A 26960-nucleotide genomic window follows, 5' to 3' on the forward strand; every position below is an offset into this window, starting at 1 on the left:
CTGGGCCCCAGAGTTCATTCTCTTAACCACCATGTTATCTCAAACCTACCTTCATTGCATCATTTCTGTCTTCAGCTGAATGCATCTACTGTTTGACCCGTCTGATGAGCTTTTAATTCCAATAGCTCTATTTTTCAGTTCTAGAATATCTACTTGGTTCTTTTAAAATCTTCTTTTTTTATCATACGGTCCTGTACTTGCCCTAAGGTTTCCATTTCCTCTTCACCATGAGACATTTTATTTATTTATTCTTCCCATGAAACATTTTAAACATATATTCTTTCTCAAATCGGTCTATTGTCTTTAGTTTCCAAGGCCTGAGCTCCTCTGTGTTTTGTCTACCGACTCTTGCTAACGGTGGGCTTCTTTTATTCCTCTCTTGTACGTACTATACTTTTTAAAAGTGCACTTAAACTCAGTAGGAATCTGCTGTTGTTATTTAGTGGTTATGATTTTTTAAAAATTTCATTTTTGGTGGGAGCGCCATAGGCACTGGGGTGTTGAGACATTTTGTGAGCTGGTTTTAGGTTGTCCCCAGTCAGGGTCTCAGAGTTTAATCAATTCCAGATCAAGTTTTTACATTCACTTCTCAGTTTGTAGCTTGTGGATGGCATGAGAAGAACTCCAACCCCCAGGCCCCACGTAACACAGGTTGGGGTTTGTATTTCCCCTGAGCGACCCCAACAACCCAGGGTGGTTCATAGACTTCCACACCCCACCCTCAGTAGAACTGGCCTTTCCTGCTTGGTTCAGTCATCCCTCACTGACAGCCTAAGCAATGAATTTGTTTCTTATTGCCTCAGTTCTCATCTCCATGGGATATTGAAACTCTAGCCCCAGAGAACCATACACATTTACCATATTTTTATAAAACCTTTTATTTAATTCCTTCTTGCTGATCATTACTCTACCTACTATGGAGCTTTCTCTTCTGGCACCTGGATATTTCTCCTTTTTGGGTACCAGTCTGTCAGTGAATTTTTCTCATTGTATCCTTCCACCAGCATCTCTGCGAAATTAGGGGGGAATGTCCCTTGACAGCCCAATCTATCAAAATGACCAGAAGGCTTTGATTATACATTTAGACATCAGTCTTTCCCACCTGGCTCTGTGTTCAGGGAGGACAGAGACCTTTGTCTAATTCATCTTTCAATACTAATTTTTCAGATGGTGCCCAGACCAGAGTAGGAAGCTAAAAAGATCTGATCAATGAATGAAAGAATTAATTAGCTTTCTTTCTCATTCTAAATGGGAACGAAAGGCCATATACTAATTTTCTTCTAGAGAAATATAACACCAAGAATCTCTGGAAAGCCATCCATGCCCTCTGGAAGGCCAAATTGAACAAACAAAAAAGCTGGGGGCCTGTCTTAGACCAGCTTTTTAGCAAGTAGGTTCATAGCTATCGACACTACTTTTTTTCCTGAAGGGCACCCACTGCTAATTACCATGCTGGTCTGGTAGCAATTCAAAGCCTGGCAGCCTCGCCCCATGACTGCATGTAACTGATGTCCTTTTATAGCCATAACCAGAACCTGATCAAAACATGTAGTGTACAGTGATATCATTTTTACTGCTTGGTGCCATAAGGAGCTTGCCAATTATGTTCACATTCTTGAAAAACCTAGCAAAGTGCTTGTCACAGAATGGGCACTGAGCGGACATTTAGTGGGCTTTACGTCTTCTTTCACATTAAAAAAAATTAATAAATATTTATTGAAAATCCACTGCCTGCTAGGTATGGTGCCTGGTGCTGGACATGGAGAGGAATAACATACAGTCCCTGTTTTCATCCTAAATTAGAAAAAGAATGTCCAAAATAAAATTGACAAGAGAAAATTATTCTAAATGCCCTCTCATTTAAGGTGAAAAGATATCTCACATCATCCCGCCACCCTAAAATGCCTAACAAGTATAACCACCAACATAACCTTGCCTATTACTGTTTTATAAATTTCTCTCGCTTCAGGGAGAAAATACAACTCCCAGGGAACACATAGGCTGACAAAGAGAGCTGATTATCAAAGTTGTCTGACACATGGGACGATGACTTTTGAGCTTTTGTCACTATAATCCCAGAACCTAGAATCACACCTGAACTAAAGCAGAAACTCAGTAAGTTTGTTGAATGTATTTGCACATACAGATACAGATGTGCCCATCTATGTATATGTCCTGAGATAAGCTGTGACTCATTATTCCACACATACTGATTGAGGATTTCCTATGAACAAGAGTCTGTCCTAGACTTGGTGTTGGAGACAAAGACAAAGACCAAGGACAAACAGAAATCCTACTTACAAGGAACTTTCAAGCTTCAGAATGAGATAGACAGGTATATAAATCACCATGATGTAACACAGAAAATGCGGAGAGAAGAACAGAGGAAAGAGCTATGGAAGTTCCAAAGAAGGAAAGGTCACTTCTTGCTGAGGGATTAGGTAAGACTGTGGCTAATAGAGAATTTGTTCTTGGTCTTGAAGAATAAGTAATTTGTGGCACACAGAAGGGAGAGAATGGTTAGTGGCAAAGAAAAAAAGGGTGATTCAGTTGGAAAGAACAGCTTAGGCAAAAGCTAGGGAAAGAAAAGCACAGGGTAAATAAGAAGAAATAGAAATGTCACTGGAGATGCATAGAGACATAAATGGGAGGAAAGGGAAACAAGCCTGGGAGGGTGGGATGAGCCGGCCTGAAGGGGCTTTGACTGTGTCCCAATTTACCATTCCAGGACACGGGATCTCTATGGAGTAGCCAGTGCTTAGCATATGGCGGAGCTTAATTAATACTACAACAACTTCACAGCAGGAACCTGTTCCCCACGTGTGTGCAGGAAGCCGCCATCTGTACGCACAGGCAATTACAAACATTCCAAACACTCTGCCCTGAACTCTGCAAGCACATCAAATACTCGCGGGAAAAGGTCACCCAGCAAACAGCTCTGATCAATCCTGGCCCAGGCAGAATCAAATCCCCTAAATAAGATCCACTAGATGCGGTGTCAGGAAGGTCAGAAACAACCCTATTTCACATCTTGGAGCGTTTTTACCATATGGAATGTTTTAGAGGAAGAAGGGAAAGGAAAGAGGGGGATAAAAAACCCCTCCCCAGAAATAATAGAATTCCAAGTAATTAAATGTTAAATAATCACAAAGTAAGCAAGGGATTTATTTTGGCCCTGCCACTTTCTAAGGATCTAAGAAGCAGTTGATTTCAAAGAAGGCCATGCTAGGATTAAAAATGGAGCTTCACGCCTCCCCCTCTCCGCCCACGCTCGCCCTCCTATGCATCCCCATTGTGTACCTTTGTCGAGTTCACTTGAAATGTTCCACGATGAGGTAGGCACTAACTCAGCAGTGACTGACAACTCTGTTTCTGGAAAGAAAAAGAAGGGAGGGGAGAAAGACAGGGTGAGTGTAAATATATAAGTAACTTATGGGCTGTGAGAAGCATTACGGGAGACTTCCAAACGCCCTGCCTTGGGAGAGAGACCAGCGCAATCCCAGAGCTTATTAAGCAGGAATGCCCGGGGAAGGCTCCTGATTTACAGAGTCTATCCAGGCAAAGAATCAGTAGACCAGCGTGCAAGCTTGTTTTCTCTGAAACACGGACTTGAAAATTAAAATACAAATATTTCATGAAAAAAAAAATCAAGCCTGCAGAAATGACCAAACATTCTCAAACATCAACTTTTCTTCTTCTCGTTAGAAGACCACTCCTAGACTATTCAATATCTTTCCATGGAAAATGAGAGCTATATTGCTGATTTTATTTGTTGTACTTGTGAATTGATGGAATTTCTATTAGTAGAGAAATCTATGTCTCTTTGTGGAAACTTATAGTCAAGATAAGCGAAACCTAAGTATTTGAATATGAGAGTCAACCGAGGCAACTCAACTCAAAAGGCAATTTTCAAAACCACCATTAATTAAAGCAAACATGAAGATCAACAATTTACAGGGCACAATATACTATGGAGATATAAAAATTCTTCAGTAATAGACTGTAATATGCAAATTATGTTTTTATTGTTGTTTTTGAAACTTTAAGTCACAACACCATCCTACTAACACATTTTAATAAGGTTTCACTAATCTTCCCTTAGGCTACACACACACACACACACACACACACACACACACACACTATTACAGAACTTTAGGACTGAGCAATATGACATTGGATACATGGCACCCAGGGGTACCGGGGTGGCTCAGTCAGTTAAGTGTCTGACTTTGGTTCATGTCATGATCTCCAGGTCCTGGGATCCAGCCCCATGTTGGGCTCCTCGCTCAGCAGGGAGTCTGTTATCCCTCTCCCTCTACTCCTCTACCAGCTTGTGCGCACTCTCTCGCTCTCAAAATAAATAAATAAAATCTCTTTAAAAAGAGAGAGAGAGAGAGATGGCACCCATGCAGTCAATTCCCTCTCCTTCATTTGAGTGCAGACCTCATTAATCAATTGAGGCTCTTTTTGCCTATTAAACCTGGGACTTGCTTTAGGGTCTTTTCGACAGAGAGCTCTAGGCAGCCACTAAAAATGGTTCTGAAATGCAAGGTGAGTTTTTTAGTGAGTGGAAGAACTGGGATTCAGATCCAGGTCTGTAACTGCTCACACACCTCCTCATAGCTCATGCTACCTGGTACTCAACTCTGTGAAACCTGATTTATTTTTCACCTTGCCTCTCTCTGGCTTCACCCTTTTACCTAGATAAGCACACTTTCTACCATTTCCTTATTTACTGATGGGGTTTGGCTGCCACTTGGCCATAGACGCCTCACACCATAGTCAGTGAGCTTTGCCAAGAACAGGATGTTTACCCACTGAGACCTTGCAAAGGCCCACTTTTAGTTTGTCTACTGTGTCTCTGATCAACCTGTCATACAGAGACAAAGGGGTTGTTTGGTTTGTGCAGAACTCCTAGGGTTTGCCTCTTTCCCTGTCTAAGCGGCCCCTGGGAAAGAAAGTAGAAGAACCCCAACCCAAATGGCCCCAGTCCCTTCCTATGTCCTGAGCTAAAAACAGCAGAGCTTCTTTTAAGGGGACCTGAAGCCAGATGGGCAGCAGGGCAGGAACCTGAAAGCACATAAGATTCCAAAATATGAAAGAAAAAAGAAAAAAGTATCCCAAATAGGAAAAATGCTTCACCCGAAACCACAGTGCTTCTGCCCACGATGAACCATTTGTCCTACAAATGAATACTTTGTGCAGGTGATTTCATGAAGAAGATCTAACTGCCTACACTTGGGGGCCCTCCATGAATGACCCCAACCACAGCTCTACCCTCAACCCAATCCTGCCGCCACCTACTTTGGCTCTTTGAATAATGGCCCCTTGTTTGCCGTATTATGGACGACTGTGGTTCACCATATAAAAGAGCTCATCAAGCACTCCAATACCCAGACTTCAGGGAGCTGGGGGATAGAAGCATGGCAGCCAAGGCAGCGTTTCAGGTGAGGAAGCAAAAGGTGGGGAAGTGGTGGGATTAAGATCGACCTTGACAGTATTTACATTCAACATTTTCATAGCTTCATCTTACTGCTGCTCACAGTTACACTGCCAGAAATACAGGTTTCATTTTACAGTATTAATTTTATAGAAAGTTAGGCCGATGTCACTTGGTGTTTCTAACCTGAGCTTGAATTGCTGATTGAATATAATTTGGGGCCGATGACAAACGAATAGATTCTTGGCACCGCTAATGGCAAAATTGTTCCCCATGTGTCTCTGGACACTAATGACCACTCTGCTCTTGGACTAAGGCAACGATAATTTCAATTCACAAGCTTATTAAGTAATTGTGATGATTCTGAGGAATTTTGTTCTCCGTCTCAAGATTTATTCCTTTAGATAACCACATGTTCAGCTTTTCAGATAAAATGATCATAAAAACAGGTAAAATATTTTAAAATATGAATAACCTCCCTAAAAAATATTATCTTCCAAGGCCACATTTTTAAAAAGAAAGGCCGATTATTTTTCTGTGCGAAGTGTAGTAATAGTAATACCCCCTCACAAAAAATGATGTTAATAGGCTTCCCCTCCCCCAAAAGGAAGGCTGACCTTTATGTGAGAAAAATTCAGTACTTCTCAACTTGCACTCCATGGAGTTCACAGTCAGAAGCAGCTTTAGAGATAGACACAACCCCAGCTTTGTCCACGTAGGATCTCCACTAATGGATTCAGCTTCTTTCCTATATCCTCATCATGGCAAATGGATGAGATATTTCCAAGTATATTTAATACCCGCTAGCAACATCTCTTTGTGTAAAATTATTGTGGTAAGAACAAACTAATATAGGACAATTAGGAGATAGTAGACTATTTAATGGAAGCACACACCTAGATTAAAATACTAATTTCAGGGGCACCTGGGTGGCTCAGTGGGTTAAAGCCTCTGCCTTTGGCTCAGGTCATGATCCCAGGGTCCTGGGATTGAGCCCCACATCGGGTTCTCTGCTCAGCAGGGAGCCTGCTTCCCTTCCTCTCTCTCTGCCTGCCTCTCTGCCTACTTGTGATCTCTGTCAAATAAATAAAATCTTAAAAAATAAAATACTAATTTCATGAATATGAGCAAGTTACTTAAAAACTTCTGGCCTCCGCTGCCTTCGGCTCAGGTCATGATCTCAGGGTCCTGGGATCGAGTCCCACATCGGGCTCTCTGCTCAACAGGGGTCCTGCTTCCCTCTCTCTCTCTCTCTGCCTGCCTCTCTGCCTACTTGTGATCTCTTTCTGTCAAGTAAATAAAAATTAAAAAAAAAAAAAAAAAACTTCTGGCCTCTATATTCTCATCTATAAAATGGGGATAATAAAAGCCACCTCACAGGATTGTGGTAAGGATAGATTATGGTCCAAAGTGGACCTGCACACTGTCCAGCACACAGTGGACCCCCAAGATCTTCTGTGCCTTCCTCTCGGTCTAGTAAAGCAGATAATAGCCACCCTCTAAGCAGACATCCTCCAGTTAGCGGCTATGTTACTGTCTAGGTTTGAAATAACACATTCTCTATGCTTTTAGGAAAGACTCTGTATTTCTCATGCTCTACTAATCTAAGCCAATCTTTTCATTTTTGTGAGGTTTTCCCTGAATTGGTCACCAGTTCTCTTAAGAACATAAGTGCTTTTATGCATTTTTACCCAATTTAGGCAAATCAAGTGTATTTTAGAAAACTCCAGCCCTTATCTTCCCTGACCTCTGCAGGAGGGCAAACCATTCTTCTCCCGATTTGATCAATAGGAGCTATTATCTTTGCAGTTTCACTGATGATTGACTTCTTGGCACTGATTCTGCAAAACATAAGGTTTTGGTATTTAAGCCTGAACAGTGGGAGTGTTATTTGGAGGAAAGGGAAAAAAAAAAAAAAAAAACAAGCCTTGAATCCTCCTCATTGATAAAAGCCTGTGCTCTCTGAAAGGATTACTGGTTCATCTCAGCAGTTGGCAGGTAGAGACCCCACGTTCACAGGATGTAGAAGCTCTTGCAAGAAGCACCCAGCCACGCCACATCCTGTATCCTGAAGCAAGGATACATGAACTTACACAGACATAGACCAGCATACTCAGGAGACTCATGGCCAGCCCCATGGTCACCAGTGCCAAGTATGAGGGAATAAATGGCTACCCCAGTGCCCAGTGTCCTTCTTTTTTTTTTTTTTTTAATCATATTACATTTATTTAAAACAAAGACCTTATTTGGTGGTCTAACAGGGGTCTATCCTACCCCAGTGTCCTTCTTGCCCGGAGCCCCTGAGTCCCAGAATGTTATACTCGGGTATGCCTTAGATATTTTTTATGCCCACTGGGTTTTGTGGGGGGTAATTTTATAGAGCAACATCAGAGGCTGTAGAGGGAGAGAGGACAAGAAGACAGGGCTCTAGACCCTTCTTCAACAGGAACAACTTTCCATATCTCTGTTTTAACTATCAGATATTGTGGAAAAGTCTCTGATGCTTTAAACAAAACAAACAAAATTAAGCCTCTCCTACGGTACAGGCTCACTTGACAGATGAAGAAAATGAGGGCCACAGAGGTCAAGTGAGTTGGTAAAAATCACAGAAGTTCTAAATAAACCCAGGCCTTAGAAATGACTTAGAAATAAATGCATGCTGCCTTCTCTCTGTGTTCCATTATCTTCTGTCTGTGCCCCTAAAAGATGTGCTGTGTATCCTTAGAAGCTGAGTTCAGAGACACACACAAGGCATTTTCAAACAGCTAGGGTCAGTCACACAAAATGGGTACACTTTCTTCTCTGCTCAAGGTCACTGGGGCCCAGGGGAGGGTGGGAAGGAGGTGGGCATGCTGATGGCTTCAAGTTCTCTGCTATGCTGTGTCATTCTAGATATTATTTGGTGATGGCTCTCAGCCATAGTTCCTTCCTGTCTCCAGTGCCTGAATGGAGGAGAATCCCACAGCCATAAGTTACCTTTACTTGTAAGTTACCTTCACGGAGAGCACCTGTTTGGGAAAGTAACAGCTAGGCAGGGCACGTTCCCTAACAGTACAAGGGGTCAGTCAGCCAGGGCACTGTCCCAGCGCTGGGTTCACAATCACCCTACATCTGGGGTCTTGAAAGAGGGGCCCCTCTGCTCTGGGAACTGAACTTACTGAGGAGAGAGCAAAGTTAGAGCCTTTCTCACCCCATGTGAGATAATCAGGACTGGAGAATTAATTACTAGGCTCAGTATCCACTATGACCTCATAGTCCTCAGTGATCTCAAATTTGGATTTCTGATGTAATCTTTGAACAAAGTTATCAGGACAGTCAAAGACCAAAAAGAGAGCACAATTCTGCCACCTTAAACCCCCTGCTCCATCCCTAACCACACTACCTACACGACACTATGAAATCATATTTTTTTTATAAAACCTGTAACAACTTTGTAAATAGCATAATTACTAAGCAGGTGGTAAAGCCATTAATTTGTTGAAGAAAAATTTTAAATATACCAAAATTTGTGGTATTATATTTTTGTAGAGAGGGAATTGTTTAAAAAAAAAAAAAAAGGCCAGGTTTTCTTAATGTGTGAGGGTCTCAGAGATCTTGTCAACAAGTCCATAGGTACCATGACTATCTCCATTCTTAGACTAAAGAACCGGAGGTAGACATATTAGGGCACTTATCTACTCAGCTTGTTGGGAGAGGGGTAGGATTTCTGATCATTCTGGGCAGGGCAGTCTGACAGCAAAACCAGAGTGTCTCCAACTATGCCCCAATCAGGGGGCGGGCGATGCTGAAAAGCGTAGCCACTTCTCTCTGGCTTAGGCCCCCTTCAGCCCCAGAAGATCCCTGTGAATTCTAAGCTCCATAGAACACAGTTTGACAATGGGTATCTGAGACATTATACCTCCTCCCTATCAATGCCTGGTTTCTTAATTCTAAAACCCAAAAAGGACAGTGAGGAACACAAAGGGGGGGGGGGGAATAATTCTTGAATCATCCTTAAATGCCTTGTTTTTCTTTGAACACATTATTTGCTTCTTTAAGTCTTCTAAATTAATATTACAGATCACATGCACTTGTATTTAAAGGAATTATGTTACACAAAGCACCACAATGACACACATCCTTTAAAGTCAATAAAAATAATCTTGAGTCCTATCTTACTTAAAAACTACCATACTTGGGCTCTCTTCCATGGAACTCTAGAGAGTCATGCACCCATTCATTCCCTCACTCATTCATTCATTCATTCAACACACATGTGTATAAGCCCTTCGTATGTGTAAGAACTATGATGAAAAATCTTGTCCTGGTCCCTGACATTTTCAAGAACTCACAGTCCACTGGGAGAATATAGAAACACAACCATAAACTGCATGACAGAGCAACAATAGAAACTGATAGAAATAATCTCCCCATCCCATGAGTCATTCCTCCCACCTTACCCCAAGCAGGCTAAAACACCAAGAATACTGAATAAAATATCACAAAACAATAAATAATGCATAGCTGAGATTGAAAGGAAAGAAATTCTCAGGTGCCCAAAAAGAAGAAAACAGTAAGTAGAAGCTGATGTAGAAGGTGCCTTATAAATATAGACCCTCTGGGCTAGAGACTCAGTTTCAGTGTTCACTTGAAAACCAAAAATATGGCCAGAGAGAGATCTAGGTTCTGGCTTAAAGTCTTTACTAGAGCCTAGGAGAACATCCCCATCTGTGGAAAGGAGCTGAACAACATCTCCTCCAATGAAGCTGCTGGATGCTTAGAGTCTAAGAATTGGGAAAGGGAGAAGGCACATCTCTTCAAGAAATCAAAAGGGTGTGTAAAGACCAGAGAATTCCAGTGTATCCTTCACCCAGTTTCTCTCCATGATTACAGCTTATATAATCATGGTACAGCATCAAAATGAGGAATTTGACATTGTTACTGTGCATATGTCAAGTTCTATGTCATTCTATCACGTGCAGATTTATATAACCACCTCTGTAATCAAGATCTTTATCTTGTCATGACCATCAAGATCTCCCTCGTGCTACCCCTTTATAGTCACACCCATCACCCTCCTCCCACCAACCATTCCTAACACTTGACACACACTAACCTGTTCTCCATCTCTATAATTTTGTTGTTTTGAGAATGATATATAAATAGACCCCTATAATGCCCTTGGGACCCACCCAATTTGCTGCATGTGTTAATGGTTTATTCTTTCTCATTTCTTATTGCTGGGTAGTATGTCATATATTGATATACCACGATTTGTTTAACCCCTGACCTTCAGTGATTGGTTGTCTCCATTTTTGGCTATTACAAATAAAACTGTTATAAATCCACTCATAGCCTTTAGTGCTAAATTCTGTATTTCAGTAAGAAGGAAGCTGAATCTAGAAGGAAGGAGTTGTATGCAAGAAGCAATAATAAATGAATAAACTGGAAAATATGTTGAAAATGTTAAATAAGCCTTGATTCTAAAAATAAATATGTGATTAGAAGTAAAACAGTGGGAGGGAAGAGCAAAATGGCAGAAGAGTAGGAGAACTAAATATCATCAGGTCATAGCTAAGTAGTTATCAAACCATTCTGAACATGTACAAACTCAGTAGGAGATCAGAGAAAAGAAGAGTAGCAATTCTAGGAACAGAAGATTGACCACTTTCCAGAAGGCAGGACATGTGGAGAATTGAATCCAAGGCAACATAAGGGAAGACAGACCGCAGGGGGAGGGGACGGCTCCAGGCAAACAGTAGAGCAGTACAGCACAAAATCAGAATGTTTAGAATTCTGCTCCACTGAGGGATGTCGCTCCAGAGGCCAAGTAGGCAGCTGGAGCCCTCGCGGGGACAATGTGGTCTCAGGAAACGTAGGGACACAAAAAGACCAGGGATGCCTGAGCATGGCAGAGCTCCCAGGTATCAGAGCAGGGAAGCCAGCTATAGAGATGGAGATGAGGAATGAGCTCTCAGCTCAGGGATACTTTAAACTGTGATCCACGGCACAGTCAGGACACTTTTCTTTGACCAGGGACCCCACAGGTGGCAGATCTGGAGAGACCCCTTCCTTCCTTCTCCAGGAGGAGCTGTGTAGGAGCAAGCTGCAGGAATCTGCTGGGTTTGGACACTCCAAACGGGGCCATGTGCCAGAGACAGAAATGCTCAGGCACAGGCTGGGTGAGCACAGAGTGCAGCGGAGACCAGGGAGATGGGTGGAATTGACTACTTTTCTCTGAGGGTGCATTGAGGAGTAGGGCCCCAAGCTCTTGGCTCCTACACGGCCCCACAGATGGGGAGGCCACCATCTTCATTCCCGTCCTCCAGAGCTCTACAGAGAATGTTCAGGGAACAAAAGCAACCAAGAGTGAAACGGAGCAGATTGCTTAGCCCGGCCCCTGGCAAAGGCAGTGCAATTCCACTTTAGGCAAAGACATTTGGGAATCACTGCCACAGGCCCCTCCCCCAGAAGATCAGCAAGAACATCCAGCCAAGACCAAGTTCTCTGATCAATGAGGACTGCAAAACTCCAGAGCTAGGGGAAAGCAACACACAGAATTCATGGCTTTTTCCCCATGATCCTACAGTCTTATAAAGTTAAATTTTTTAAATTTTATTTTTTTCTTATTCTATTTTTAAAATTTTTTCCTCTTTCCTATATTAACATTTTTAATATTTTATCTTATCAATACCCTTTTAAAAATCTTTTTAAGGGGCGCCTGGGTGGCTCAGTGGGTTAAACTGTCTTCGGCTCGGGTCATGATCCCAGGGTTCTGGGATCGAGCCCCGCATCGGGCTCTCTGCTCAGCAGGGAGCCTGCTTCCTCTTCTCTCTCTCTCTGCCTACTTGTGATCTGTCAAATAAATAAAAATAAAGTCTTTTAAAAAAAAAACCAAAAAACTTTTTAAACCTTCATTGTTATAGTCATATTTTATCCCTTCATTGTATTTAACCTTATTTTTTGTATATATATAGGTTTTTTCTTTAAAATTTTGGGATACAATTTCTTCTAATATATCAAAATATACCCTAAATCTAGCACATGGCTTTGTTCTCCAGCTCGATCACATTCTCTTTTTTCAACCAACTTCTTACCTTATCAATTCCTTTCTTAGAATCTTTTTTAATTTTTCATCTTTACAATCATATTTCATCCCTTCATCGTGTTTATCCATATATATTTTTTTTCTTTCTTTAAAATTTTGGGAGGTAGTTTCTTCTAACAGACCAAAATATACAAAAAATCAAGTGTGTGGCTCTGTTCTATTCAGCAGTCTAATATACATAAGACTAATGTGTATTAATCTACCTGTACATTAGCCTAATGTATATTAGACTGCTGAATAGAACAGAGCATATATATGAATATATATATAAAAAAAACATATATTATATATATATATTTTTTTTTTTTTTTTTCTTTTTTCCTCCCTTTCTTCTCCCCCCAGTTTCGGGTCTCCTCTGATTTGGTTAGTGTATATTTTTCTGGGGTCATTGATACCCTTTTAGAATTTTGTTCTCCCATTCATCTATTCTTATCTGGATAAAATGACAAGGGAGAAAAACTCACCACAAAACAAAAGAACAAGAGGCAGTACCAACAGCTAGGGACCTAATCAATACAGACATTAGTAATATGTCAGAAATAGAGTTCAGAATTACAATTATCAAGGTGCTAGCTGGGCTTGAAAAAAGCATGGAAGATATTAGAAAATCCCTTTCTGGAGAAGTAACATACCCCTCTGGAGAGAAAAAAGAACTGACATCTAACCAAGTTGAAATAAAAAAGCTATTAATGAGGGGCAATAAAAAAATGGAGGCTCTTGCTGCTAGGATAAATGAGGTAGAAGAAAGAATTAGTGATAGAACACCAAATGATGGAGAATAAAGAAGCTAAGCAAAAGAGAGAAAAACAACTACTGGACTGAGGGGAGAATTCAAGAGATAACTGATACCATAAATAAAACAATATTAGAATAACTGGGATCCCAGAAGAAGAAGAAAGAAAGAGAGGTAAACAGGAGCAACTTATAGCAGAGAATTTCTCCCTAATTTGGCAAAGGGAACAAGCATCAAAATCCAGGAGGCAGAGAGAATCCCCCCTCAAAATCAATAAAAATAGGTACATCCACATCATCTAATAGTAAAACTTACAAGTCTCAGTGACAAAGAGACAATCCTAAAAGCAGCTAGGGACAAGAGGTCTGTAAAATACAATAATAGAAATATTAGATTGGCAGCAGACCTATCCACAGAGACCTGGCAGGTCAGAAAGGACTGGCATGGTCTATTCAGAACACTAAATGAGAAAAATATGCAGCTAACAATATTATATCCAACTAGACTGTCACTGAAAATAGAAGGAGTAATAAAATGTTTCCAGGATAAACAAAAACTAAAAGAACCAAAACACCAAACCAGCCCTACAGAAAATATTTTAAGGGACCTCTAAGCAAAGAGAAAACCTTAAAGTAAGAGACCAGAAAGGAACAGAGAAAATATACAGTTAACAGTCACCTTATAGGCAATACAATGGCACTAAACTCATATCTTTCAATAGCTACCCTGAATGTAAATGGGCTAAATGCCCCAATCAAAAGACACAGGGTATCGGAATGGATTAAAAAAACAAGAACCACCAATATGCTGTCTACAAGAAACTCATTTTAGACCCAAAGACACCTCCAGATTTAAAGTGATGGAGTAGAAAACAATTTACCATACTAATCGACATCAAAAGAAGGCTGGTGTGGCAATCCTTATATCAGATAAATTAGATTTTAAGCCAAAGACCATAAGAGATGAGGAAGGACACTATAGCATATTAAAGGGTCTGTCCAACAAGAAGATCTAACAATTTTAAATATCTATGCCCTTAACATGGGAGCTGCCAAATATATAAACCAATTAATAACAAAATCAAAGAAACACATTGACAATAATACAATAATAGCAGGGGACTTTGACACCCCCCTCTCACTGGAATGGACAGATCATTTAAGCAAAAGATCAACAAGGAAATAAAGGCTTTAAATGATACGCTGGACCAGATGGACATCACAGATTTATTTAGAACATTCCATCCTAAAGCAACAGAATACACATTCTTCTCTAGTGCACCTGGAACATTCTCCAGAAAAGATCACATCCTTGGTCACAAATCAGGTCTCAACAAATTAGGTCTCAATCAGGTACTTTTATCAGGTACCAAAAGACTGAGATCATTCCCTGCATTTTTTCAAACCACAATGCTCTGAAACTAGAACTCAATCATAAGAGGAAAGTTGGAAAGAACCCAAATACATGGTGGCTAAAGAGCATCCTACTAAAGAATGAATGGGTCAACCAGGAAATTAAAGAAGAATTGAAAAAATTTATGGAAACAAATGATAATGAAAATACAACTGCTCAAAATCTGTGGGACACAGGAAAGGCAGTCCTAAAAGGACAGTATATAGCGATACAAGCCTTTCTCAAGAATCAAGAAAGGTCTCAAGTATACAACCTAACCCTACACCTAAAGGAGCTGGAGAAAGAACAGCAAAGAAAGCCTAAACCCAGCAGGAGAAGAGAAATAATAAAGATCAGAGCAGAGATCAATGAAATAGACACCAAAAGAACAGTAGAACTAATCAACGAAACTAGGAGCTGGTTCTTTGAAAGAATTAAAAAGATTAATAAACTACTGGTCAGACTTACCAAAAAGAAAAGAGAAAGGACCCAAATAAATAAAATCATGAATGCAAGAGGAGAGATCACAACCAACACCAAAGAAATACAATTTATAAGAACATATGATGAGCAACTATACACCAGCAAATTTAATGATCTGGAAGAAATGGATGCATTCCTAGATACATATAAACTACCAAAACTGAGCCAGGAAGAAATAGAAAACCTGAACAGACTCATAACCAGTAAGGAGATTGAAGCAGTCATCAAAAATCTCCCAACAAACAAGAGCCCAGGGCCAGAGCGCTTCCCAGGGGAATTCTACCAAACATATCTATATCTGAAACATATCTATTCTGAAATATCTATTTCAGATATTAATATAGAATAAAATATCTATTCTGAAACAGTTACAAAAAAAGAGAAATGGAAGGAAAGCTTCCAAACTCATTTTATGAGGCCAGCATTACCTTGATCCCCAAACCAGACAAAGACCCCATCAAAAAGGAAAATTAGAGACGAATATCCTTGATGAACACGAATGCAAAAATTCTCACTAAAATACTAGCCAATAGTATCTAACAGTATATTAAAAGGATTATTCACCAAGACCAAGTGGGATTTACTCCAGGGCTCCAAGGTTGGTTCGACATCTGCAAATCAATCAATACGATACAATACATTAATAAAAGAAAGAACAAGAACCATATGATACTCTCAATAGATGCTGAAAAAAGCATTTGACAAAGGACAGCATCCTTTCTTGATCAAAACTCTTCAAAGTGTACACATAAAGGGTACAGACCTCAATATCATCAAAGCCATCTATGAAAAACCCACAGCGAATATCATTCTCAATGGAGAAAAACTGAAAGCTTTTCCACTAAGGTCAGAGACATGGCAGGGATGTCCATTATCACCACTGCTGCTCAACATAGTACTAGAAGTCCTAGCCTCAGCAATCAGAAAACAAAAAGAAATTAAATGCATCCAAATCAGCAAAGAAGAAGTCAAACTCTCACTCTTTGCAGATGCCATGATACTTTATGTGGAAAACCCAAAAGACTCCACTCCAAAACTGCTAGAACTCATACAGGAATTCAGTAAAGTGTCAGGATATGCAATCAATGCACAGAAATCAGTTGCATTTCTATACACCAACAACAAGACAGAAGAAAGAGAAATTAAGGAGTCAATTCCATTTATAATTGCACCCCAAACCATAAGATATATAGTAATAAACCTAACCAAGGAGGCAACGAATCTGTACTCAGAAAACTACAAAGTACTCATGAAAGAAATTGAGGAAGACACAAAGAAATGGGAAAATGTTCCATGCTTATGGATTGGAAGAACAAATATTGTGAAAATGTCTATGCTTCCTAAGGTAATCTACACATTTAATGCAATCCCTATCAAAATACCATTAATTTTTTTCAACAAATGGAACAAATAATCTTAATATTTATATGGAACCAGAAAAGACCCCAAATCTCCAGAGAAATGTTGAAAAAGAAAACCAAAATTGGCAGCATCACAATTCCAGACTTCAAGCTCTACTATAAAGCTATAATCATCAAGACAGTATGATACTGGCACAAAAAATGACACATAGTAAAATGGAAGACAATAGAGAGGCCAGAAATGGACCCTCAACTCTATGGTCAACTAATCTTCGACAAAGCAGGAAAGAATGTCCTATGGAAAAAAACAGTCTCGTCAACAAATGGTGTTGGGAAAATTGGTCAGTCACATGCAGAATGTAGACCATTTCCTTACACCACACAGAAAAATAGCCTCAAATGGATCAAAGACCTCAATATGAGACAGGAATCCATCAAAATCCTTGAGGAGAACACAGGCAGCAACCTCTTTGACCTCAGCCACAGCAATAGCAAAAACGAAGTATTGGGACTTCATCAAGATCAAAAGCTTTTTGCACAGTAAAGAAACAGTCTACAAAACCAAAAGACAACTGACAGAATGGGAGAAGATATTCGCAAATGATATATCAGATAAACGGCTAGTATCCAAAATCTATAAAGAACTTATCCAACTCAACACCCAAAGAAGAAATAATCCAATCAAGAAATGGGCAGAAGACTTGAACAGACATTTCTGCAAAGACGACATCCAAATGGTCAACAGACACATGAAAAAGTGCTCCATATCACTCGTTATCAGAGAAATACAAATCAAAACCACAATGAGATACCTCCTCACACCAGTCAGAATGGCTAAAATTAACAAGGCAAGAAAGGACAGATGCTGGCGAGGGTGCAGAGAAAGGGGAACCCTCGTACAGTGTTGGTGGGAATGCAAGCTGGTGCAACCACTCTGGAAAACAGTATGGAGGTTCCTCAAAAAGTTGAAAATAGAGCTACCCTATGACCCAGCAACTGCACTATTGGGTATTTACCCTAAAGATACAAACATAGTATCTGAAGGCGCATGTGCAGCCGAGTGTTTATAGCAGCAATGTCCACAATAGCCAAATTATCTAAAGACATCTGTCACTCAGAAGAAACAAGAGGCCCAAGAAAGATGCTTTCCTAGCTGCAATTCCAGGACTCCTGACTCTTGCAGAACAAATGAAATCTTGGTTAGATTCCATACACAATGAGAATAAAGTTAAGCTGTGCTGGGTAATCTGTAATGCCAGACACTTTGGAAAAACAGAACACCACAAAGGATGTCTTTAAAAACTCCTTCCTTTCACCCAGGGTTTGATGTGATTATAGTTGTTTTTTCATTGAATCACCCATTCATTCATTCAATAAATATTTATTGAGCACCTACTCTGTTTCAGAGGAGCTAAGTCCTAGCTAGGTGCTAAGGATGTAATGAGCAAAATTAAGATTGTTTCTTACTTCATGGAACTCACTGTGTGGTAGGAACACAGAGAAGTAAACAAAGAATTAAAATATGGCATGATAAATTTTGTGTATGTGTGGTAGAAGTGGGGGTAGGGGGTAAATGGAAAGAACAGTCTTGAAGCATCCTGCTTGGGGATCACCAAAAACCTTGGTGATAAACCTTACATGGTTTATGGAGAGCCAGATGGTTAGATGGACATAAATAACCTGGATAATCTGATTTCCCCCTTTGAATACAACTGGACTTCTTTTCTGCAAAAAGTGAGTAAGGAGCTGAGAACTCTACACTGGGTATGTCCTACCTGCTATAACCACTTAATTTCCTTTGCCTACAGAACTTGACTATTAAAAGAAGCCTCTACTAGAAGCAGGGAAGGCTTCCCCCAAGTTTAATGATTTGACTTTAGCCCTATACACTTCCTAAACTGATTCTTCAACTGGGACTGGGTCCTTTGTGCTTTTATCTTCTTAGCAATGTAAATATCTGCTGGGAATAGAGGGTTAGTCTAACCTAAGAGGTTCCAAATTTTCAGTTCCTTTTAGCTTTCTAATTTACACTTGGTCCTAGAAAGAGAAAATAACCATCCATTTAACATGCTAATATGCACAGGTTAAATGACTTCTGCTCTAGCCAGGCCAACGAGGAAATAAAATACATAAAACAGAAAGTTTGATACACAAATTTCAGCTCCTTGAAATAGTGTAATGCTGACATAAAAAAAAAAAATCGATCTAATGTTTGAACCTGAAATAGGATACTTCTCTGTTTAAATGGCAGCAATATAGCCATGAAAGTAAATAGGAAAACAAAATAAATCTGCTCATTCAGTAATATTCATTTTTTGTTGTTGTTGAAAAGACAGAAAAACACCTGGAATTACTCTAATTTTCTACTTTATGATTCACGCTTAATTCTGTGGTCCATGTGTCCTCGGCCACCAGTAAGTAAATGGTCTTCCTTTCATTCTGAATAGACAGTTAATTTCTTGAGGGCAAGGATTATGGTTTTAGGCTTCCTTTGTACCCTACCTGGCTTCTACATGATCCTGAATAGCCTAGATGGGAGGCAGCATAGCACAGAAAGGTGCTATGTTGACTGAGAGTCAGATATGTTCAAATCCCGTCTACGGCCATACCACCCTGAACGCGCCCGATCTCGTCTGATCTCGGAAGCTAAGCAGGGTCGGGCCTGGTTAGTACTTGGATGGGAGATATGTTCAAATCCCAGCTCTGTCACATACTAGCTTATGACCTTGGGCAAATTACTTCACACCTTTAAACTTCAGGTCCTCGTTCATAAAATGAACATAAGGGTGATGACCTTGCAGGGCTGTGATGAGGATTACTTAGGAAAGTATCTGGAAATGAGTTCAATGCCCAGCAAAAGGTAAAGTAAGCACTATCACTGTCCGATAATTTTTTTTTTTTAAACTGGCCATAGATATACCTTGAAGGGCATTTAATGCACTGATTCCCAAAACCGGCTGGGGAGCACATTAAAGAAATCCAGAATCTGGGACCTCTATTTTTAAACGATCAAATCTCCCTAAATGAGTCTTACATAACCACCCAGCACTAGTCTTCTATAAACCACCAGTTTAGGGAAACTCAAATAATCAAATAATGATATGCCTGCAAAAAAATGAAAAACACAGAAAGCTGTAACTGAATGATAAATTTAATATAATTTAAGAATCAAGAGGAAAGGGAATTGGCAAACCAAAGCTTATCTCATGTTAGCTATAAAATTCCAAGGTGGTCAGCAACCTCAATATTGAGACGGCTCCTTCAATATGAACGAAGACAAAATTGGTACCTCTTAAATGACTTTCAAAGCCAAGCATTTGTTTAACTTGAAGGTTTTCTTAATTGGCTAACCTATGATTCAGCAAATTAGACTTTTAGGAGAAAAATTTTCATCCTGTGAAGAATGAAACAGTATTGTCTAAAGCAGTATCTACAGACACAGGATCTCAATGGGTGGGAATTCTGTTTGTGGAACTCTATTCTCAACGGGCAAATTGGACACGCCCTAAACATATGCACTCACCCTATCCTAGACATAGAAGAAGAAAGAAACAAAACCCTTTTCAGCTTTGATTCTTGGCCACTTAAAGCATTTGCAAAGAGAAGCCCACTTTGGAAGCAGTTGAAAAAGCTATTAAGATTCCAAGCACCTTATAGTGACACAAGTATCTTGCATCTAGGTAGCACTCTTCCTTTCAAGAAAGTCTGTACACAGAACAGACATGAGCTCATGACTCCACATGGGAAGGATCAAGGCCCGAGATAATCATACCCCAGTTGGAGTTGAAGAAACCCAGACTCAGCCAGAGAACTTGCCTAAGGTCCCCTGGCATGTCATCAGCTGCCAGGAGAAGGTAGCCGCAGCCTTCGCTCACCCAGCCCGGCTCCACACAGACCCTCTGTTACACGGTTGGTGAAGATGCTTCCCCAGTTCTAAGCTTTATTTTTTCTCTAATTCCCTCCCACGCCGTTAATTCAAACATTTCAAAGTTCCAAAGAGTGAGGAGTAAAATTTTTAAAAAGAATTACTTTCAGAAAAAAAAAAAAATCTATTGAAAGTATAATTTCTACCTTCTGGTTGGCCCTGGAAACCAAGTATTTAAGTTAATAGGATTGAGGACCTCTTGGATTCGTGGAAATTATTTTAATCAGAGAGGTACATTTAGGAGGATTACTATTATCCTACAAGATAGTGAGATGGTTTTGCTCCAGCTGTATTAGCCTGGGCGTGTAGGATCTAGATGGCTGGCAATTTTCAAATACTTAATTTGTCTCAAATTGCTGCAGTTTAAAATGCTTTTGCCCATCTGGTCCAGGTTTCTTGTTCCATGTCATTGTTGATAGCCTAAGGAGATCAATAATTAAAACTAAATAGAGGGAAACACTATGCAGAGCCTACGTTGTGAACAGAATCCCTTCCCAGAGCCTCTTAGTTCAATTTCTCCCTCTTTTGAGGTCTCATAGGGTTTTATCTACTCCTCCCTTAAGACACTTAATAGTTTGTAAGGTAACCTACAATTGCTTTCAGCATGCTTCTCTGCTAAAATTGTATGTTTCCTGTGGCTACAGATGAAGTCTTACTTATGTCTGCATTACACAGAGCTTCAACTGTTGCTCTGTACACACAGTAGGCACTAACAAATGTTTTCTGAATGCAGAGCTGACATAATAAGGACTCTCTCCATGTATTATTACATTTATTAGTATAAGGTAGCATGGTAGGAAGCAGAATGGCCACAGGTCATTCCTCCCTGTTATCCACACCTTTTTGTAGCTCTTCCCATGAAGAGATGGGGTCTCCCTCCCCAGCCTGAATCTGGTCTGGCCCTTGTGACTTGCTTTGGCTAACAGAATGTGCCAAGACCTTGGTCTAGTCTGGATAAAAGAATCACACAGCCAATATACTGACTCAGGAGATAAATGCTTGTCTACAAAAGTTTTGGGGTGATTAGATAGGACGATGTGTGGGAAATAGATACCCATTTAAAGATAAGAACACTGAGGCTCAATGAAGTTAGGAACCAGCTTAAAGCCAAAGAGTGGAAAAGCCAGGATTTGGATCCAGTCTTTCTGATTCCCAAGCCCCACAGTCTCTCCACTAAATAAACTAATCAAATTTCAAATATTCTTGTGCATTCAGAAATAAGAGACAAATGGCGGAGGAGCTTCCTTTGGTGGCTGTGAACTGCCCTGGGAGGGAGCCACCCTCATCTGACAGGGCTGTGTGTCGGTGGCTCAACTGATCAGATTTAAGAGATACAAACGTACAGGACCTCTTTTTTTTTTTTTTTAATCTTTTCTTTTCGGTGTTCCAGAATTCATTGTTTATGCACCACAACCAGTGTTCCATGCAATACATACCTTCCTTAATACCCACCGCCAGGCTCACCTATCCCCCCACCCCCTCCCCTCTAAAACCCTCAGTTTGTTTCTCAGAGTCCACAGTCTCTCATGGCTTGTCTCTCCTTCCAAATTCTCCCAACTCACTTCTCCTCTCCATCTCCACATGTCCTCTGTGTTATTCCTTATGCTCCACAAATAAGTGAAACCATATGATAATTGGCTCTCTCTGCTTGACTTGTTTCACTCAGCATAAATCTCCTCCAGTACCATCCATGTTGATACAAAAGTTGGGTATTCACCCTTTCTGATGGAGGCATAATACGCCACTATGTATATGGACCACATCTTCCTTATCCATTCATCCATTGAAGGGCATCTTGGTTCTTTCCACAGTTTGGCAACTGTGGCCCTTGCTGCTATGAACATTGGGATACAGATGGCCCTTCTTTTCACTACATGTGTATCATTGGGGTAAATATCCAATAGTGCAATTGTAGGGTCATAGGGAAGCTCTATTTTTAATTTAAGGAATCTATTTTCCAAAGTGGCTGCACCAACTTGCATTCCAACCAACAGTGTAAGAGGGTTACCCTTTCTCCACTTCCTCTCTAACACTACACTTGTTGTTTACTGTCTTGTTAATTTTGGCCATTCTAATTGGTGTAAGGTGATATCTCAATGTGGTTTTGATTTGAATCTCCCTGATGGCTAGTGATGGTGAACATTTTTTCATGTGGCTGTTAGCTATGTGTATGTCTTCTTTGGATAAGTGTCTGTTCATATCTTTTGCCCGTTTTTTTGACGTGATTATCTGTTTTGTGTGTGTTGAGTTTGAGGAGTTCTTTATAGATCTTGGATATCAGTCCTTTTTTACTGTCATTTGCGAATATCTTCTCCCATTCCGTGGGTTGCCTCTTTGTTTTGTTGATGGGACCTCTTTCAAACAATGATCTGGAAAGAATGATATTCCCACATCCACCAACCTAGAGCTCAACTAATAGCCACTGCTACTCAAAGTTGGCAGTTTGGTCATTCTCTTGTGCAACATACTTTTTATTCATTTCTCTAATCAGAAAGAAAAATAATTTTGCATGTATTTAATTTTTTGACTGTTCTCTTCCACCATCCATCTGCCAAAGCTGTTTTGGTTTCCAAACCCGATGAAAACAGTTTGAGCCGGTTCCCAGGGACTGATATCTGCATCTGAAATGTAGTTCTACCTGGTATTTGTGGCTGCGGGCCTGGGAACTTCTCACAGCAGTGCAAGACCCTGCTTTGGGTTTGCCAAAGAGCCCCTCTGATGTGAAAAGGATGGCTTTTTCTCCTCCCAGAACTGTCCAACAGCAGCATTTCGGGAGGCCTTTCCAGTCAGCTGCAGTGAACAGGAACGACCGATGCTACCGTGTCCATGATGGATGGGGCAGCCTGTTCACTCATGTGTGTCACCTGCCGAGATGGGCTACTTGATCTCCGGCTGATAAGAGAATGTTCTTAATGGCTGCTTTGCTCAGAGAAGATGTAAACCTTCCCCGTGTGGAATGCGGTCATCCATTGCCAGTGAGGGATGACCAAGGTATCTGGGAAAATTTGTTGCGGCCGGTGGAACCGTTTGAGAGAGAGAAGCAGCCTGATAGGTCCTGTTAGGCTTCCTCTCCCTGGAGTTCATGGCTGAGGTCCTATGCTGTGACATCATCCACTAGAAGGCCTTCCTCACTGGCCTGCTCTCCTGCCCTCACTTACCCTGACCTGCTGCTGTCTTGAGGTCCCCACACAGTCAGCCTATCCTCAGCACCTGGGAAAAAAACTGATGGAGCAATCTTGGAGGGAAAAGGGCTTTTCAAAGTTTCACATGAAATTTAAAAGCCATAGAAAGAAAGATGATAAATTTGATGGCATTAAAAATATTCTACAAGGCGAAAAGCAAAAGTAATATCAGAAAAACAAATGAGAAACAGGGAAGAAAAAAATCATTGCAACTTGAAAGGCAAAGGGCTAGCTGCCTTAATATAGGAAGCAAAAGTTCTACAAATAAACAAGAAATATCTGTTTTTAAAGATTTTATTTATTTATTTGACAGAGATCACAAGTAAGCAGAGAGGCAGGCAGAGAGAAAGGAGGAAACAGGCTTCCTGCTGAGCAGAGCCCGATGTGGGGCTCCATCCCAGAACCCTGAGATTATAACCTGAGCTGAAGACAGAGGCTTTAACCCGCTGAGCCACCCAGGTACCTCAACAAGAAAAAAATATCTTTAATATCGCAAGAAGTAAGTGGGAATGAATGAATGATTCACAGATAAGTAAATATATATGCTTTTTTAAAACGCATGAAAACGTACTAAACGCACTGGCAATATAAGAAATGTAAATTAAAATGTCAATGAGATGACATTTCCTCCCAATCAGATTAGAAATTTTAAAAGAGTTTGACACTCACTATATTGAGAGGGACACAAGGCAACAGGGACCCTTATATTGGTAGGAGTGTAAGTTGGTACAACTTGGCAACTGATGAAATTTTAAATGCAAATACCTTGTGAACAGCAATTCTACTTCTGGGAATGTATCTTACAGATGTCCTCTAAACTGTATGAGATGGTATTTATGTAATATTTTCAATGTAGTATTGTTTATAAGCAAAAAAGATAGGAAATAACCTACTTGTCCAGCAATAGGGGACTGGTTAAATAAACTACAGCCTATCCAAAATTTACAGTGGAAAATGATGCAACTGTTAAAAAGGATGAAGAAGCTTTGTATGTACTGATTTGGGAAAAAAAATCGCCAAAATATAACCTTAACTTATTAAAAAAAAAAAAAAAGAAACCAAATTACTGACCATATACAGAAAAAAAAAGCACTTGTATAAAAAGAAAAAAAAATGCTTGCATGTTCTTATATTTGTGAGTATACATTATGTTGAATATTGTATGTGTGTGCATTCATATGTTGTGTATATATACATATTCTTCTATGTACAAATATACATTCTTATTCAGATATATGTTTCTATAAAATAGCTATAAAAGGATATACAAAAGTTGGGAAATGTCAACATCTGAGGAGGGGAACTGGGGGCCGCAGTCAGGGACAAGCAGACTTACTTTTAACTATATATTCTTTTGTACTTATAAATTTTTATAGCACGTGCAAAATGGGAAAGTTAAAAAAAGAGTGCTCGATGATTATTCTTTTGTTTGATGAGTGTTTCTCTCAAGGTGTGCCCAGCATGTTATAGTACCCCAGAGGAAGAAAGCCATCAGAGTGGATGGGAGAGTAATAGAACTGATCATCAAAGGCTGTCAAGGGATGTTGACTCTTGAGTCTTCAAGAACAAGTAGACATCAGCTAGGCAGACAAAAGGCTCTTTTGTACCAGGGAGTTGAGCAAATTTGGGGAACTACAAACAGTTCATTATATACCACTGCACATTCATTTTTGCTTCTTTTGAGTACTCATCTTTACATCGTCCAGGGCCAGGCACTTATTAGGTACCTAACATTTGCCGACTGGCAGTTAGAAGAGGACATGCGTCAGAGAGGCAGGACCTGCCCTAATGGTTTACAGAGATGGGAATGAGCAGGAGGAAGAGGCAGGGGGGAGGAGGACTTCAGCAAATGCAACACTAACGGGGCAAACATATGAGTCACATTTCCTCTATCAATGAGAGCTTGCAAAACATATTTACACATATTTTCCCAAACATTTATGAAGGGTTATTATCCCCATTTTCAATGAGATAAAACTAAGGACTAAAGAGTGACATACCAGAAGTCATTGCTCAAAAGGGGCCAATGAAGACTTGAGCCCACGGTCCTGTCCCCTACTCTACAGTAACCTCTATTTAAACCATCATTAACGAAATCCTTTTACTAGGATATGTGTATATATTCCATCTCCTTAGACACAAATACTCTGAGCAAAAATCCACATGACATAATTAACCAATATGGAGATATTTGCTCCATTCCCTGGGCTTTTTAGGTATCACTTACAGTTTGAATTCTGACATCTACAAGGGTTATGTTGTTTTTGTTTTAAGTTCACAAAACAAAAAAGAAATTAAGTTCACAAAACAAAAAAGAAATTCTCCCCAAAAGTCAGTGTTAAAATATAAGGTCTGTGAATTTTGGTCACAGTGGACAGACATCACATTCTCCTTTCGTATTGTCCTATTGTGTTCTCCACACTAAAGTGTGAAATGTGAGAGGTCGAGTTAGTCAAGCAAGGAAGCTGATACAGCGGAGAGTAGGGTCATCACATTTCATGACAATGAGGCTGGTGATGGTAGACTCAATGCCCTAAAATGCTTAGAGGTTAACATCTACTGATAATCCCCTCTTAGGGTGTTCCTATCTGTGTAGACGCTCCTAGGTCTTCCTTATTTTAGCTTAAGGAAACTCGAAAGCATTAATTCCCGATGTCTGCAGACTTCCCCAGGTGGCAGATCTCAATGTACATAGCAACTAAATCACAGTGTAACAAAAGTGGAATCTGTTGCACAGATAAACCAACAAGAGCCCAGCTTAGATCTGGGAGACAATGGTGACCACATTATTTCTCTCCCTGCCATTCATTCACAGGTGATGGGCTGGTTTTCTATACCCCTGGTGCTCATCACGAGACATGCATGGCATCATTCCAAATGCATAGATGGCAAACAGGCAAACTAAGAAGTGACCACATTGCGTTGACCTTGCAAAACAAGACCTCATTTAGCTGTATGTCAGCAATTTGGCAACCCCAAATATTTGAAAAATGTCTGTGAACTATAGATAAATATTTTTCAATGTTCTGAGTGGGTAAAGTAGAAGTCACAGAACCTATGCCATAAAGCTCATGTATATCAATTGTAAGTGAATCTACTAGTCCTTTCCTCAAGACAGGGTTTTTAGCTTATACAGAGTTTTAACATGTCTTTCAACTATAATAGTGCCTTATGTCAGGAGGATTCTGGGTACTCTATTAAAATGCCAAGAAAGTGAGTTATTCCCCTTTCCCCATCACTTTTTTTGTTTTTAAAGACAGGAAGAGACTCTGGCTTTTACCTTTTTTTAAAATGTAAACATATGACATGATACATGAGGAACTAGGTTTTCAAACACACACAGTTGAGTTGCTG

General features: G+C 40.1%; 1 protein-coding gene across 2 annotated transcripts in view; it reads right to left on the reverse strand.

The window, feature by feature from the left end:
- ROR1 (receptor tyrosine kinase like orphan receptor 1) overlaps nucleotides 1-26960 on the reverse strand; it is a 416227-nt gene that overhangs the window by 177244 nt on the left and 212023 nt on the right. For both annotated transcript variants that reach the window (XM_046019333.1, XM_046020034.1), the window contains exon 2: nucleotides 3301-3372. In XM_046019333.1, the coding sequence (XP_045875289.1) occupies nucleotides 3301-3372 (72 nt within the window). The remainder of the gene's footprint in view (nucleotides 1-3300; nucleotides 3373-26960) is intronic.

The sequence above is a fragment of the Meles meles genome, chromosome 1 (assembly GCF_922984935.1).
Source record: "Meles meles chromosome 1, mMelMel3.1 paternal haplotype, whole genome shotgun sequence".
Taxonomy (NCBI): domain Eukaryota; kingdom Metazoa; phylum Chordata; class Mammalia; order Carnivora; family Mustelidae; genus Meles; species Meles meles.